Raw genomic sequence first — 16,559 nt, 5'->3', positions numbered from 1 at the left:
CCAGAACAGCAAAAAAAAAATGTACAGAAAGGTAACTCTGCGTTGCCTTGCCCGACGTGCAAACTTTTTTGCATTCAACTCGTATGGCCTCAGTGAGGTTTATGTTTCCCCAGAACAGCAAAAAAAAAATGTACAGAAAGGTAACTCTGCGTTGCCTTGCCCGACGTGCAAACTTTTTTGCATTCAACTCGTATGGCCTCAGTGAGGTTTATGTTTCCCCAGAACAGCAAAAAAAAAATGTACAGAAAGGTAACTCTGCGTTGCCTTGCCCGACGTGCAAACATTTTTGCATTCAACTCTTATGGCCTCAGTGAGGTTTATGTTTCCCCAGAACAGCAAAAAAAAAGTACAGAAAGGTAACTCTGCGTTGCCTTGCCCGGCGTGCAAACATTTTTCATTCAACACGTATGGCCTCAGTGAGTGATCTTGAATAGACGGCTAATAACAGCCGGCTGCATAAAGTTTTTGTGCACGAAATATGGGCTGAGAAACACGACGCTTAATTTATTGAAATAAAAAACGTTTTATTACTATTTTTTTTACACCAACCAACGAACCCGCGCCATTTTTCTAAAATGGCGCTTCATTCACGATAGAAATTTAAATTGAGGCAGGAATTGCGCAAGAAATGCGATTTCCCAGAGCCGACTTACGTGTTTTAAAATGCTAGCCACAGCGCCAATCACAGGGAGCATGACTGTCTCGCCAAATGGGTTATGGTTTATGGGGGGTTTAACGTCCCAAAGAGGCTCAGGCTATGAGGGACGCCGCAGTGAAGGGCTCAGGAAATTTCGACCACCTGGGGTTCTTTAACGTGCACTGACATCGCACACTACACGGGTCTCTAGAATTTCGCCTCCATCGAAATTCGCCCGCCGCGGCCGGGATTTAACCCACGTCTTTCGGGCCAGCAGCCGAGCGCCGTAACCACTGAGCCACCGCGACGGCTGTCTCGCCAAATGAATGCAGAAGTCAACGCAACGCAAGCAAGCCGCACGCGCCAGAGAATGCGGAGCCTCACAGACACCGCTCGCCCAGTTTCCTTCTCAAAGCTACGAAGTCCCTAGCGCTAGCCTTCTTGGAGCAAGGCAGCACTAATCTAGGTTCACTAGAGAACGAGGCTTCACTAGTTAGGGAGCCCGCGCAGGCGCAGTCTGCCTCCGTGTTCTTACGTCGGCGCGCTTCGCCGACGAGTGGCCGCGTGTACGGCGTTCCAATTTATTCTGTGAGGACCTGTACAGTTTGCCTTAGAGTAGTAGCAAATTAAAAGAAAATGATAAAGGCAATTGCCCTGTGGGCTCCAGAAACATTGGAGGACTGAGCAGAAACAAGTTTTCCCTTGATAGGACAATGCTTCGGTCGTCAAGTGTTTTCGCAACGCAAGAATGACCGCGGGGCGTTAACGTGTCGCATGGATGCTCTAACACGATATGAGGTCGCAGAAAGAATCTTTCTGTACCATCATTCAAGTATCCGGTAGAAATAGGCGTAAAAATGAAATCAGGGGAAAGCTGCCAGAGCGCCCTGTAAAAAAAAAATTATTAGAAGAAAGGCTGCTTCTAACTAATTAACCTTGAAGACGCTTCGCCTGAAATAGTGTAAACAGCCTGTTCTCAGTGCCGTGTATTAGTCTTAACTGTGAGCCGTCTCTTCTCATTAGCGTTATAACGTCCACTTCTTTTCTCCCCCTCCCCACGCCATACGTGATGTGCAACGCACAACTTTTTATAGGAACTCCCCGAGGACATCGTCATATGTCACGCGAAGATGCGCTGTCGCCATTGCCGCAAGATATAAGGCGCGCGTTTCTAAATGCAGCAGCTTAGCAGGCATTGTCTTGAAGCCCACCAGGCCCATCGGTATGTGTGAGCGACAAAAAATGTAAGAGCAGGGTGCGAACGGTTACGAATTTACGGACGAATTTTTGGATTTAAAATGTTCGCTGGATGAAAGTTTGTTACATGAAAAAGAACTTGTTGCACTTGGAAATAACGAAAGTATAAGCAACCAAGGTGCACGCGCATAGAATTTTCAGATTCCCGGCCCTCCATCGCATAGGCGATGCTCGGGAGCCACTAAGTTGCGAATGAGAGCCAGGGCAAAATCCATTAAAAGATAATCTTGGGCGCGCTGTTGCCGCTCCTTCGGCAGGTTGTCTTCAGCAAACGCGAGGCATAGTAGACCTGTCCAAGAGAAAAAACGCTGTCAGCGGCTGCGTTGTATCTCTTTCTGTCCCAGCTTGTGGGAGGCACGCGATTAAAAAAAAAAGCACCGTTTGCAGTAATGAAACTGGAACAGTACTGTTGCTGTTCGCCTCTGGCAAACGCTAGTATTTTGAGGAGACGTCCTAGCGCAGTCAGCTGGAAGGCCCTCGCGCATGCGCCACTGCCTTCAATCGCTTCGAAGAAGAAAAGACGTTCCCTGGCAATCAATTTTATGTGTTACTATTGTTTGTCTGAGACATTATCACCTTATTGTTATTGTTGTCGCATATTGGTTCTCATTATTTTTATTGTACTTTCGGGGCCCCGTCGCCGTGGCCTAGATAGTGGTTAGAGCGCTCGGCTACTGAGCCGGGAGACCCGGGCTCAACCCCAGCCGTGGCTGCTGCGTTTCGATGGAGGGGAAACGCAAAAGCCACCCGTGTGCTTTGCGATGTCAGGGCTCGTTAAAAAAACTCCGGTCTACATTAATCTGGAACGCTCTACTACGGAGACATTGAACCATCAGAATTAACTTAACTTCTATTTTTGGATTACTTATCGCTTACTCTGATTATAACTTATAATTAAGTAATAGTACATTTTATACTTTATGTTAGAATCGGCGCTGATGTCAGACCCAACATCTCCTTTTATGCCTATGTCAATATTAATAATAATAAAAAATCCTGTCGCTTGATGCATGTGATGCATGTGTAGATTATCTCAGCCGTTCAGATTGCGTTATTACGCTAATGAATGAGCATCGCACAAGTTAGCAAATATTTTAACCTTTCGTCTATGCGCTGCAGTCCATCTCAGCTTTTTAGCTACGTTATTAAGCCATTTCACTCTTATAATGCTTGCTACGGCTGCTTTAAGGCGAAGCCAAGCACAAGGCTTAGTTCAATTCAGTCGGAAATCGACAGTACTGCCGACAAATGATCATTTCAGTGCACGTGTTCACCTGCGGAGGAGTGGGCAGGCTGCTTCGTGGATCGCGAGCAGTCGAAGGCTCGCTGTCTGCGGCGGCGGCCACGTACCTGAGCTCTTCTGGGCGACCGGCGGCAGGCTGTTCTGGACGAGGTGGCAGTCCCGGCAGCCCGGGTTGTCCGGCTCGCGGGCGCACAGGGCGAAGCTGAGGCAGCTGATGGGCTCGCAGCGGTCGCCCTTCCAGTGATAGCCCGCGGCGCAGGCCGAGCACAGCGTCCCCCGGTGGCCCGGCAGGCAGGCCCGGCACGACACTCCTTCGCCGCCCTCTGCGCTGGCCGCTTCGCACTCGCCCGTCGAGGTGGCGTTGCTGCAGGGGCAGGCGGCGCAGCGCTTGCCCACCCGGAAGTAGCCGCTGGCGCACGACTCGCACCAGCGGCCCGCGTAGCTCGGGAAGCAGCTGCACGCCACGTCCTGGAGCGCCGACCGCGTGCACGCCACCATGCCTTCCTCGCTGCAGTTGCACTCTGCGAGGAGAGCGTGGGGGAGCTCCGTGAGCAGCATCCACACCGGGGGGCAGCCGCAATCGTTTTGCCTCATTGGAGAACCAGTTGAGGGCACCCTCGCCTATTGCGACATTGCGGAAGGCTTCACTGAATGCGAGTGAGTGGGCAGAGCCAACGGGCAGAGCCCACACTGCTGGCTACAGCTAGTGCCAGCAGGGCGGCCGCCGCTAGTGCCAGCGCACGCCTCCCGCATATATATAGGAGAAGTCTACGTGTAATGATGGCCATGCGGCGCATTAAGGCCCCAGCTATCTAACTGGCCGTTTAGAATAACCTACTGCGTACTACAGCGCTCAATATGAGCTGCAACACACAAGCTGGGCCAGGAGTCCAGTTCGAGGAGCAGTGTCGCCTCTGCGGTGCTGGAACTTGGTGCAGTTAGGCGTCGATGCAAAGAACAAAGTGATTGTTTGCTCAAGCTGAGCGCACTCTGTGAAGGCGCATTGATTTACTATAGTTCTGAAGGAAACACAGCGGGTACGGCGACGTTGGTCCAAGAACGATAAGTACACGCTGCAAGCGCTTACTACAAAGTGGAAACTCGAGTCGGTTTCACTTCGGGCGCGTTGCGAGCCATATTGAGCGCGATAGCAACTCCTGCAGCAAGCAAAAGGTTTTACTGGCCGGCTGCTGGAGTAATAAAGAGTTGTTACATTGTAAGAGAAAAGTTTCAATCGTACGGAAATACGTAAACACAGTTTTATTCATACTTTATGATCTCCTTCAAAAAGATTTTAGAAATGACCACAGCTAAAATTTTTAAACTTCAAGGTAAGAAGTTGGTACCTCCTCAGCACAAGAGCATATCAAGACAACGCAACACGAACTGAATAACTAGTAACGCGAAACAACAAAGAAACAATCAATTTCCTTGACCAACCAGAACGCAGAACGGCCTTTCTTGCAATAAATAGCCTCGCCTTCGGGGGTGCTGCTCTGGGGTCTCCTTCTAACACCGTATCTGGCGATAGAATTGAGTCGGTGCAGTGCCTAAGAACGACTTGGCGAGGGACAGCCAGACGCGGCCACGCGATGCCCCATTGAGCGTTCACGGCGCCAACAAACGATCGACTCGGCGTGGGCAATGGCCCAGTGGTTATCGCTTTTCCGCACAAAGCGAGCAACCGCTGCATCGTGTACTATGTTAAACGAAGTAAACAATGCTCTTCCTACTCTGCTCAAAATAAGACAAACCAGCCCATCCATTTCCAGCTTAAAGAAAGCAGTCGAACAGCGTTCAAGAAATTGGTCCCAGATGTAAAGAGGATGCTTTCCTGAAACTGCGGGTCATTAAGAAGAAAATACATCTGAGAAGGAGAAAACCCGAATAAACCTGCAGGCTTGGAAATTAAATTTTTTTTGGAAACCTTCTCCCTGCTCTACGTCGCAAATAATAATTGTTCCGCTCCATGGCATTTCTTTTTTATGTGTTTTTTTTATTCGCCTGTACACAGTAAATCAGACAGACAACATGGTATAGCAGACGAAGCGGACCTCTGGATCTAGTTCACGTGTATGCATAGCGATTCTGCTGCCCGAGTGCATCCGATTGTATTTTTCCACCCTTTTGTCATCGGCGTAGTAATGGCACGGCCTTGATTACGTGTGGATCTGAAAGTCGACGCGGCGGATGATTAGGGTGCAATAGGGTCGAAGGAAAGTAATCGTTACATTATCCCCGCCTTCGACTTGATACCAGGGCCTAAGCGGAAGAAATTCATGCCCTGTAGGCTGCACGCATACATTATTTTTTGTAAATCGAAAACTGATCACTCCATACAAGAATACGGCTTTGAACTTTCGTGTTGCCCTGCCTCAAGTGAGCTTGTCCGCAAGTGTCATCTTCTGCTTTATGACACTGATTCTCCCATGATGAAGTACTACAAGATGCGGTTAACGCCAGCTCCAGAAATGCGACAGCTTTCTGGTGATGCCACAAATGCAGTCCCATTCGCGAACGACGGGCTAAAGAACCAATGGGAGCCGCCGTGGTGGCTGAGTGGTTATGGCGCTCGGCTACTGATCCCGGCCGCGGCGGTCGAATTTCGATGGAGGCGAAATTCTAGAGGGCCGTGTACTGTGCGATGTCAATGCACGTTAAAGAACCCCAGGTGGTCGAAATTTCCGGAGACCTTCACTACGGCGTCCCTCATAGCCTGAGCCGCTTTGGGACGTTAAACCCCTACAAACCAACTAAAGAACCAATAGTTTAACCAAAGCTTTTCAGGGCAAGAATTTGCCCCTTCTCTGTTATGACTGTAGCACTTACTGAACACATCCCTTGTACATGGTCCTTTAGCTTTAGGCGGCTGTTTTTTTTTTAACGGGGAGCTGAGACCACCTGTGCATGCTTTTTCAATTTTCAACGACCAAGCGTCAATATCCGGCTAAGCTACGGGTGTTTTCACGCTACGACGCGCAAGATGCTCCCCACAGAGGCTGCCTCGGTATAATCCATGCACTCTTTTAAAGGCTGTCGCCAACCGCTGCACGCTGCCGTATCGTCCCCAAGCTCGTCTCTTTCCTCTTTATTCGTGGGTCCTGCACCACCGAGCGTCCCCTCCGCGCATATCCTCTCGAGAAAGCAGCCCCTCTCTCATCTCCTCCAGCTTAAGTGCGCTATAAAGCGGTAAGCGAAGCCCAGCTTCACCTTCGGGCAAGAAGCGGTGCGCGGCGTCGCCTCGGCTCTTTCTGAAGGGCCGCGCTGTGACAGGGATACCGCTGGCTGGGGCGCACAGCCTTGACGCGCAATTCGCGCGCAGTCAACGACCCGCCAGACCCGTGCGCAGGCACTGCAGGAGCTCGCAGGCTTCCTTCTCCCGCGTGTCCCCTGGGAAGGGCGGCACTCTCGAGCTCACGGCCCGTATCGGGACAACACCCTCTAAATACTTTCTTCAGGCCTCTCCAGGCCCTCCTTTCCACACGCGCTACGTCACGCCAAGTGTCCGGTCAGGCTGCTCACCAAGCGCGGCTCCGCTCCGCTCGGTTGTCTCCCTCGATGTGCTCGCGCTTGCCCGGGCAAGCACAGACACGAACGCAGTCTTGCAGTGAGCGTCTAGCTGCTGCTTGAGTCTTTCAGCCTGGCGTTGGGTGCATTTCCGTTCGCTCCTCGCACGGCTGTGTCTGTTTCGTGTGGCCGTTTCTTGTGTGGCGTGCGTACCTGTGCTAGCGCACGAATGGGAAACTGATTGCCTGCCGTGTAGCGAGTGCAACTTCGTGAAACATGGGCCGGTGCTGTGTTCCCGGGTGCCGCGGGAACTACCAGAATGGTCCCAAAGTACGTGTTTATTGCTTCCCAAGAGACGAAGTACGAAGAAAAGCCTGGTTGCGAGCCATTCCACGGAAGGATTTCACACCTACAGAGCATTCGAGGGTAAGACTCTGAAATATTGCTTAATAGGCGCTGGTAATTATCTTAGTTGTGAGCTGTCGCTCCCGGAAAGGCATGCTGTCTTTGTAGGCAATGATATCACTTCTTACACTTATGTATGAATTGTCCAGGAAGCATTTAGTTCTGTGGATGTGCATAAGGCTTGTGTAAAAGCTGTGTAAATATGTAAAAGCTGTTCACTATTCAGACTCTTTTTACTTAGTGTTTTAGGCAATGGAGAGTCATGGCGAATGGCCTTGCTTCATTTTCTCGTGCAGGTGTGTGAACTGCACTTCCACGCAGGCGACTTCATTACGACGTTGTCACACCAAGATGAACTGACAGGGAAAATAATAGAGGTGAAGCGTGACAGGCTACAGTTGAAGATTGATGCTGCGCCTTCTGTTTTTCCAAACTGCCCAAAATACTTGTCCTCAACGCCTGGACGGAGTGAATCGCCAGAGACGAAAAAAGCAAGAAGGGAAAACGCTGCTTTGCAGGAGGCTATGAGGAAGTCACTTCAGTCTAATGAGCTTGAACAGAAAAGAAACAAAGTTTCATCTTACGAGGAGTTCAAATCTAAGTTGCCTGGAATCTGCAACACGAAATTCTGGACCGTTTCTGTCGATGAGCAGTGCGTTAGGTTCCTTCTCATCGAGAATGATCCTTCACCTAATGTGAAATGCGCCTTGGTAGTTCTCCCTGATCTGTCACTTTCTGTTTTCTTGAATGGAGTGAAGCTTCTGTCGCTTCCTTCAGGCAGGATTCTGCCAGCTCAAGTATGCGACACCTCCAGCCTGTCCTTGCTGCTAGAAGAACTCGAGATAGGCTTGCATAATATACCTGAGGTGACGAAAGAGTCGAAACATACTAAAGTATTGCAGTTTGTCGGTTCACTGCTTGCAGACCTCATTGAGGACAGTGATACGACGAAAGAACAGTCTTCTTTGCTGAAATTTCTGGTTGAGCAGATAGAGCTTCTCCTCGCGAAACAGCATGTGTATAGCGCAGAGCTGCTGGTATTCGCCAGTATTTTGAATTCAATTTCTCCTCACGCATATCACTTCACAAGAGCTGCATCAAGAATCATTCTGCCCCATCCTTCCACACTGCGCCGTGTTTGCTCAAATTACAAAGCTGACCCTCTTGTGGAGCAAAATCAACCGCACTGTCTCTCCTACATCCGAGAACGAGTCAAATCAATGAAAGACCACGAGAAGACAGTGACCCTGATGATCGATGAGATCCACATAAAACCATACTTCGACTACAAAGGGGGCACAATAGTAGGATCGTCGGTTCATTCAACGGAACCAGCAACAACAGCCCATGTGTTCATGGTACAATCACTCCTTTCTGCAAACAAGGACGTCATTCACATATTACCTGTGAGCAAACTGAGCGCAGAAATTTTGCACGAGCATGCTAAGAACATAATCATTAATGTTGAGAAAATGGGGCTCAAAATTATCGCTGTGATAACGGACAACAATGCTCTGAACCGCAAGATGATGTCGTTATTTGCTACAAGTCCTCAGGTGAGCATTGTCTATCCCCATCCAGCCGATAACGCTCGCCCTCTTTTCTACGTGGTCGATCCTGTGCATCTCTTGAAGTGCATTAGGAACAATTGGATTAACCAGAAAAACCCTGGAACATGCCTCTATTTCCCTGAAATGGACTTGAGTGGAGCAATGCCCGAAGGGCCTCCTCGTATGAAAGCTGCTTCTTTCGCAGCTGTGCGGCAGCTTTATTCTTCAGAGAAGACGTCGCTTGTGAAGGCTGCTTACAGACTGAACGCAAAAGCCGTGAATCCAACCTCAATGGAGCGGCAAAATGTAAAGCTCGCTCTCGACGTCATTAATCAGTTTGTTTCAAATGCCCTCAGGACACATGGTTCCGCGTTCAAGATTCCTCAAGCTGAGTCGACTGCTCTTTTCATTGACGTTATCCTCACATGGTGGCAAATAGTCAATGTTAAGACCCCTTGCAAAGGCCAGAGGCTAAGGGACAGCATGCAAGACCCTGTAAGGTCTGTTGATGACACACAGTTAGCTTTCCTGAGCGGCGTTGTGGACTGGTTGGACGCTTGGGCAAGAATAAACATCACCAGTGGCTCGCTGACGAAAGAGACTCACAGTGCTTTGCGACTGACATGCTATTCTCTGGTAGAACTCTCGCGCTACTGCTTAGAAGAACTTCACTTCAAGTACGTACTGCTGGGCAAATTTCAGACGGATGCGCTAGAAGACCGCTTCGGCCGTTACCGCCAGCTGGCAGGATCACAGTACCACATTTCCGTGCGTCAGCTCTACGAATGTGAGAAGAAGCTTCGTCTTCAAAAACTTTTGACATTTCCACGCGAGGAAACAGAGTTTGAAGACGTAAGTGAGGATCTTGTCCCATGCAACTTTTCTGTGGCTGTCAGCGACGACGATATTACACACGCCCACTCTGACATGGATGCTATTGTCTACATTGCAGGATACGCTGCTCATGCTGCTTTAAAGAAGCTTTCATGTTCTGCTTGCTTCAGCACATTGGTGATTGAAAATCGAGAGATCGAAGCGGAAAATACTGCCATGATAGCTAACCTGTCGAGAGGAGGGCTGAAGTTTCCCCAGCCATGCACAGTTCACATGGTACTGATGACTAAACTAGTTGCAGAGAAGTTGTCTTTTGGAGCAACCGCGGAAGATTTTCTCTCCTGTAGAAATCAACGTGGTGTCGTGATTTCACAGACGATTTCCCTCCTGGACGAACACGACATTGAGACATGTGAAAATGGCCACACTGCACAAACTCTCCTGCGCTTGGTAGTACGCGTTGCAACCAACGTTGTTCTAAACAACTTTTGCAAACTAAGAAATGATGCCATACAAGACAATGCGCAGCAGAAGGCCGCAGCCCGGAAAGCAGCAACGCTTAAGAAGAAGTAAGTTTTATTCCCAAGCAATAAAAATGCTTTGCGCACACTTCATTGCTGGTGTCTCGTCGTTTTTTATTGTAAGGGTCAGATTAGCTGTACAAATACTCAACAGCGCAACATTATTGTGAGTGTCATTATTGCTGTGTGTGAAAGCTTTAAGCAAAACACAATACAGAATAAAACTAACACAATGCGCAGTAGACGGTGTTTTTTTTTTCAATGTTCACGAACTTCTACTTTAACAACTAGATATACGCATGTGCGGTCTGTGCGGATGGATTTTACCGCACGGCAGACATCATGTACGTGATAGAACCTAATAATTAGATGATTAATTGAAATTAACTAATCAATTTTTTATTATAATGACCAATAATGCGAAATTGGCGGCCGTATGCTAAATTGTTTATTATAAAAAACTGTATTAGCAGCTCGAACTTTCTTGACAATAAGGTGTTCTGCAATAAAAAAAATATATAAAGCAGATAAAATGATAGCCTAAGGCGCGCACAAACTAGCGAATTTCTTTTCTGCAGCAACGACAAAAATGAAAATGAAGGAATCACTTATAAGGCAGCTACGTACGGCAGTACCCGAATAGTGCAGACGGGCGCGGCGCGCTGAAATCGCGGAGCGCGGGGCCTGCACGGTCCCTTGGCGTGACGTCACGCGGCCGGTGGAGAGGCCTTAGCATTGAGAGGGTGTTGATCGGGACCGCCCTCCAGTCGGCTCCTGGTGGCCGCGTTTCCTCTCCTGCTTTCTGCCTCTTCGTCGTCGGCGCCAGCACGCTCGCGCTCGCTCGCCGCTGACTGAGCGCTGTTAACTGCGCCGTCCCGTATGCCATGCTTCTGTGCGCAGTTCAAGCGTCAACATTGTTATGCCGTTTATGGATCGGTGTTGCTTTTACCAACCACTATGCTTTCCGGATGGGGATGGCCGACAGTCTTGCCTGTGAAAGCTGTGGTTGTGAGGAGACCATCGCTCATCTTCTCTGTGAGTGCCCTGCATTTGCGAGTGCAAGACATACACTGTGTTGTGCCCTGAACCGCCTCGATCCTCGCCCATTAACAGAGCAAAAGATCCTCGGTCCGTGGCCACAGCAGTCGGCTGCCCTCAAGGCATACAAGGCACTGTTTGCCTACTTGAGAGCGACTGGATTGAGTGACAAATTGTGACAGCGTTGTGCGTGTGTGTGTTATGCCTTTTTTACATTCTCTCTTCCTCCTTTTAGTCCCCTAATCCCTCTTCCCCAGTGCAGGGTAGCCAACCGGAACCCCTTTCTGGTTAACGTCCCTGCCTTTCCCCCCTCCTCTTTATCTATCTATCGAGCGTCAACGACGGCGTAGCGGACACGCGAGCGTACTACACTCACGGACAAGCTGACGTGGGACGAGGGAGCGGCGACAAAACTACCGCTGGCGCAGTGCAGCTACGAGATTATGGACCAATAACAGGTAAACGCCGGCACAAGAGTGTAGGCAAGCGTGCCAGGATCAGCGTAATCAGTAATAGGTGAGAGCCGGGCCAAGGCGAGTGCATTCGTTTCGCCTGATTGCATCATTCTTACAATCCGTCCCTTGGCGCTTGCTCATAAGTGGGAAAAAAATTGTTACGCATTGCTTCTGTCTGTTAGTTTCGCAGCTGTCCCTTCACAATCGTTGTTGCCGCCGGGTCATTCCACTCGGAAGGAAACGCAAGCAGCGCTGTCGAGCCGGGGCTCATTCATGTTTTCGTGGCTTCACGGAACCACCAGCAGTTCTTGGTCGTCGCTTTGTCATTACAGGTTAACTCGTCCATGAGTGTAAAGAGAATGTTCATGACTCAGTAAATACTGCGCTAATGTCATTCGTGTCACTTAGGATATCATATAATTGTGAGCAGCGAATAAAATCACACACACTTACACTCACGCGTAAAAGAAAACGGCAAAAAATGAAAATAGGAACTGTGTTAAACTAAATGACGTAATCGCACAAGAACATTCGTGATACTTTGAGCTAGACTATTCCCATAAACGCGTATGTTTGATTTAACACACCGCCACAGAACAGTGCTCCCGGCAGGCGGCAATAGAATTGAGTAGTTAAAGGTATCCAGCTTCCCCTAGTGAATAGCATGCCGCAAAGAGACGTTGATAGGTTTTTGAAGCGACGGTCCCTCTAATGCCACATGGGAACTTCGATACATCACTGCTAGCAAAACTCCGACTTCCACTTTTGCTGCCTCTGCCCGTCGATTCCCTGTTTGGTCGCGAAGGCAGTCAGAATTTTTCTGCACGCGTGGCTGATGAGGTTTTCCTGGAACGTCGGATCTGCCTTCGACATCTTTACACCCTAGCAAATAAGTGTAGCAAAGACTGAAGGAAAGAGGGGGACAGCAAGGCTGGGATGCTTTCGGCAATGGTCGTCAGCCTGTCCTGTTTCACGAGTCGACGACTGGTGTAGGTGTTAAAGATACCAGGCGAAATACGTTGAGAACAGAAAGGGGTGCTTACGGATCTTGTTGTCCAGGTAGGAGTCGTCCCCAACGGGCAGCTCGGCGACGGGCAGTGCGGTGCGCACGGTGAGTTTGGGCGCCGAAGCCGTCTGGACGTTGGGATAGACGGCCGACAGAACCACGGCATACTCGGTGCCCTCGCGCAGCCGCGTCACCAGCTTGGACTGGATCACCGCCGGCAGCATGAGCGCCTTCTCCTCGCCTGCGCGTACGCTTCGTTCAGCCAGGGCGCCACGAGCAGAAGAGCGTGCGAAGAGGACTCACGGTATTCTAGTTCACTGTACTCACGGGTGCCTCGCTTAAATCTGTCGCAGCTTATTTTTGTTTAAACCTATGCACGAATGGAGAACAGAGACGCGTGGTGAGAAGAAAGAACAGTCAGCATCAGGAGGAGCACAACGCCTTCCTGCTCCGCAAAGGACGGGATAGAAATAATAAAGGTAGATAGGCGCTGCAAGCTTTACTGGTTACACTGCAGATTAGCCGCCGCATGCGATGTTAACGCGGTATATTTTGTATTTTGTTTGAAGTGTGGCAAGGCCGACAGAAGAAAGGTGCGCGGCTCCGCTTTGTTCGCGTGTGCCTTTGCCGAGAGTGGCGAGGCGACTCTGTAAGCGCGAAACGGAAAGAAATCAATGCGAGATTTGGCCCATTAAGCGAGATTCAAGATACGGGTTCTTGGTTAGGTTATAGGACAGTTTCTATAGCACTAAACCGACGTTCCTGCTTCAGTTTTTTTCCCCGTTTTTCAATTCAGAGGAAGAATCTAGGAACAACTTATTTTCTACAAACGTTTTTTTTTTCAAAAAAAAACGCAATTTTACGAAACAGGCGAAGTCGGGGCAGTGCTGGAAAAGTTTACCCCCGGTCAAGACAGTTTCAATTCTACACGTAACCTGTATGCGTAAGGTCCCACGTGAGCCCGCCCGTTGCGGCCTCTCTGAGCTGTGGCCCCGTCAGGACGCAGCCCAAGCTGTTGGCTTTCCCCGAGCTCCTGGGGGACCAGCCCGAAAGCCCAGCCTCGCTTCGGTGGCTCAGGCAGCACTCGAGCGTTGCGCCCCTGCTCCTCCTCCTCCTCCGGGCGCAGTGAGCGGGGAAAGGTAAAGCCTCCATTTCGTGCCAAGCAGCTGAGCAATTGTAGCGGCTGCGACCACTTATTACGACTGTGGGAGTGGAACGGAATGGGGCGACGACTTCGGGCCCATCTCCTTTCACTGTTTATCGTCGCCTTTGCTGCCTCGAGCCGCCTTTTTGTTTTAAAACGATGTGCTCTCGGAGCAAAAGAATAAGCACAAAAGCCTACCCCGGGAAAAAAAAAATAGTGGGGTGTCGTGTTTGTCAAGGGGCACCGTTCTTAGTGATCACAAATCCCGGCGCCTATGCTATAGTAATGAGTCGACGGTGAAATATTTCTTCCACAACGTCCGTCTCTTGTCTAGTGGCACCCTCTTTCAGCAATAAAGCTGGATGACAAGTTTTTCTTCCGTTCCTTCAAAGACGGCTTAAAGTGTGCACAACGGAGGTTCGCGTATTTATATGCAACTTATTTACGTTAGATTGATCAAATTTGCAGACGCACTACCTGTGCACTGACGATTACTTCAAGTTTGTCTACTTTTTTTTTCCTTGAATAATTGGGCAAGTGCTGTTGTAAACCATGCCACTGCACAAATGCTTTGTATGTTATCTCAATGTGGAGTGACGACGCGAGAGTTGATATGACTTTAGCGGTGGTAGCACCAGAGATAGATAAGCTCTACTTGCACCAACATGCCTAACAGCGACAGGCAGATTTCGTCTTTGTTGTCTTTCTCCTCCTGTGTGCAAGCCAATGTCTAAAGGAGTTTGGGCGGCACGTCGCCACCCGTCAAGGGTACTCATAATGTGGCAATTTGTAAAGAACCGAAAAAGCGAATACGTGGTCCCAAATAATAATCAAAGCACGGGTTTCTTTGCAAAAGAACCTGTGCAAAAGTTATGGAGCATTAATCAGCATTAGAGTACTGTTAAAAATGCCGCATGCTTACGTTGAGGGCGTCTGGAAACATACTCGCACGTCAGCGCCGCACCCAGCAACTGAAACCTCCGAAGGACATTTCGAGCTGATGAAAGGTTCCGATCTAATCCAAGGCTCGGCACACTCTCGGTTCTTCGGCGTTCTCGCCTGGTCTGCTTATGGGCGCGCCGCGAAGTGCCGGCTGTCTCATCAGTTAGTGTTGCTTGGGCGGCGGCGGCAGTGCAGTCGTTGCTTGGCGATCTTTTTTTCTCACAGGCTGCGTTGCGTGCTCTAACCGCGCATGGTGTGTTGCGTGCACTTTGATACTCCGCGATTAGTTCGGCCGTCGCGACGCCCCGATGCAAAACGCTCCTCGTTTCCCCCCGAACCCATTTCACTCCGCGGAAGGGTCGAGACGACAATCAGCAAACATCTCCGCTCGCGCGGGACAGCGACAGCAAACTGGGGAGTCCGCGTTGCTTTTCACACGGAGGGCGTTCCCCGGCATCCCTGTTGCGGGCTCGCGAGATGGGGATGGAAGGGCGACGAGGGAACAAGGCGGGGCTGGCGGCTGCCCTCTAAAACACTAAACACAAGCGCGGCCGGAAACAAGAGGAGACGAGGCACTTAGGCGGGGGGCTCCGCCTCCGCTGACAACACGCCCGTTAAGCCTGTCCGCCTTCATCGAGCGGCTTTTACAAATGCAGTGGTGCCAATGGCGCTGCGGACACTCGCACGTACGCTGGAAACGGAGAAAACGGAGGGCGAGGCGACGTGCAACGAGCGGCATAAACACCCCCTCCCCTTCCCGCCTTTTTTTTTTCCACTGGCACTTTGGCGGGCTTCTGCAGAATACAGCCCTTTTTGATGGCAGTTCACGCAAGCAAAGGAGCAGCCGCCGTCGCCACATGGTTTCTTTATTTTTGACGAACGCGTTCCCGCTTTCTTCCCGAACACTTCTTTTCTCGTCAGTCACGCTTAAACGTTCCTTTTTTGTTCTGGCACGCCGGCGAGCCCCATCATTGTGCCGTATATACAGCTACAAATCTTTCGGGCCAGTATTTTTACCGCCGCTCTTTCCGCTGGTGTCACTCTAGTGTATGATTCACCGGTGCGTCGGCTGGATGGCGCTCGCCGAGAGTGGTGCGCCTGTTTGCTCGGCCGAGCGGGTGGCGGCGGCGGCGGATTTTCCTATCTCGGGGCTCACAAGACCCGAGTCGGAACCGATACCGGGAGTTCGTGTCAGGAGTTTATGGCCCCCGAAATCGGTCCTCTCTTCCCCCCTGCTACACTCGGCCGCGCACCGCGCCCATCAAAGCCGCCCAAAGGCGCCGCTGCGGAAGCCTCGCTTGAAGCCGCGCACGATATCCGCTTTGGCGAGGCCGGTCTTTCCCGAATCCCCGAGAATAGAGCTCCGGGGTCTGGACCCGGAGCCGCCGCAGCGGCGGGAAATGGGACTCGGCGCGCACTTCCCGCTCGAGCTGCAGCAGCGGCGACCTGGGCGCACCTCGGCGCAGCTCGGAGAGGGAAAGGGCGATAATCAAGCCGCCGCCAACCGAGGAGACGCTCAGCCGAAAAGGCGCCGCTCTCTTTTCCGGCCCCAGTTTCGCTCTTTGAAACGTATTGATGACTTCAGTGGCGTATGTACTGTTCGAAAGAATGCCAGAGTCTGCACAACACCTTTAGTTTCTGCTTGTCTCGTCATGTGTTTGCTCATTTATGTATACTTTTCTGAACAAGACTGCGTACGATGCGTACGGAGTTCGTATGGAGCGGTCAATGAGAATCTACAGGGTCACCCATAGCGGCTGTTACAGTTGCCTGCTGTGCTCGTTTTGAAAAGACACTGCGACGAAACCACGGGCCTCGTTTGTGACTCATTCATCATATCCCATCGAAGCATGCAGCAAACAGAAATGAAAAAGAACAGAACTGCGTCAGCACGCCTCCAATAATTTCGCTGTGTATAATTAAACTGCCATTTTAATTAACCCCAACGACGCCAGGTTGTGCTCAGTGAGACCCGACGTAATGCCGATACAGTGCTTTTAGTCTCATCTTTCTACCGCCT

At 50.4% G+C, this 16,559-nt stretch overlaps 1 protein-coding gene across 1 annotated transcript in view; it reads right to left on the bottom strand.

Annotated features, from left to right (window-relative positions):
- Positions 1-3,164: 3,164 nt before the first annotated feature.
- The window catches only part of LOC144115173 (uncharacterized), a 95,713-nt gene continuing 82,318 nt past the window's right edge, over positions 3,165-16,559 (bottom strand). Inside the window, exons 3-4 of the mRNA XM_077649392.1 lie at positions 12,491-12,694; positions 3,165-3,658 (exon numbers count right to left, since the gene is read on the bottom strand). Of these exons, the coding sequence (XP_077505518.1) occupies positions 3,165-3,658; positions 12,491-12,694 (698 nt within the window). The remainder of the gene's footprint in view (positions 3,659-12,490; positions 12,695-16,559) is intronic.

This window comes from Amblyomma americanum, chromosome 1 (genome assembly GCF_052857255.1).
Source record: "Amblyomma americanum isolate KBUSLIRL-KWMA chromosome 1, ASM5285725v1, whole genome shotgun sequence".
Lineage (NCBI taxonomy): Eukaryota > Metazoa > Arthropoda > Arachnida > Ixodida > Ixodidae > Amblyomma > Amblyomma americanum.
This window is presented reverse-complemented; position numbering and strand designations above follow the sequence as displayed.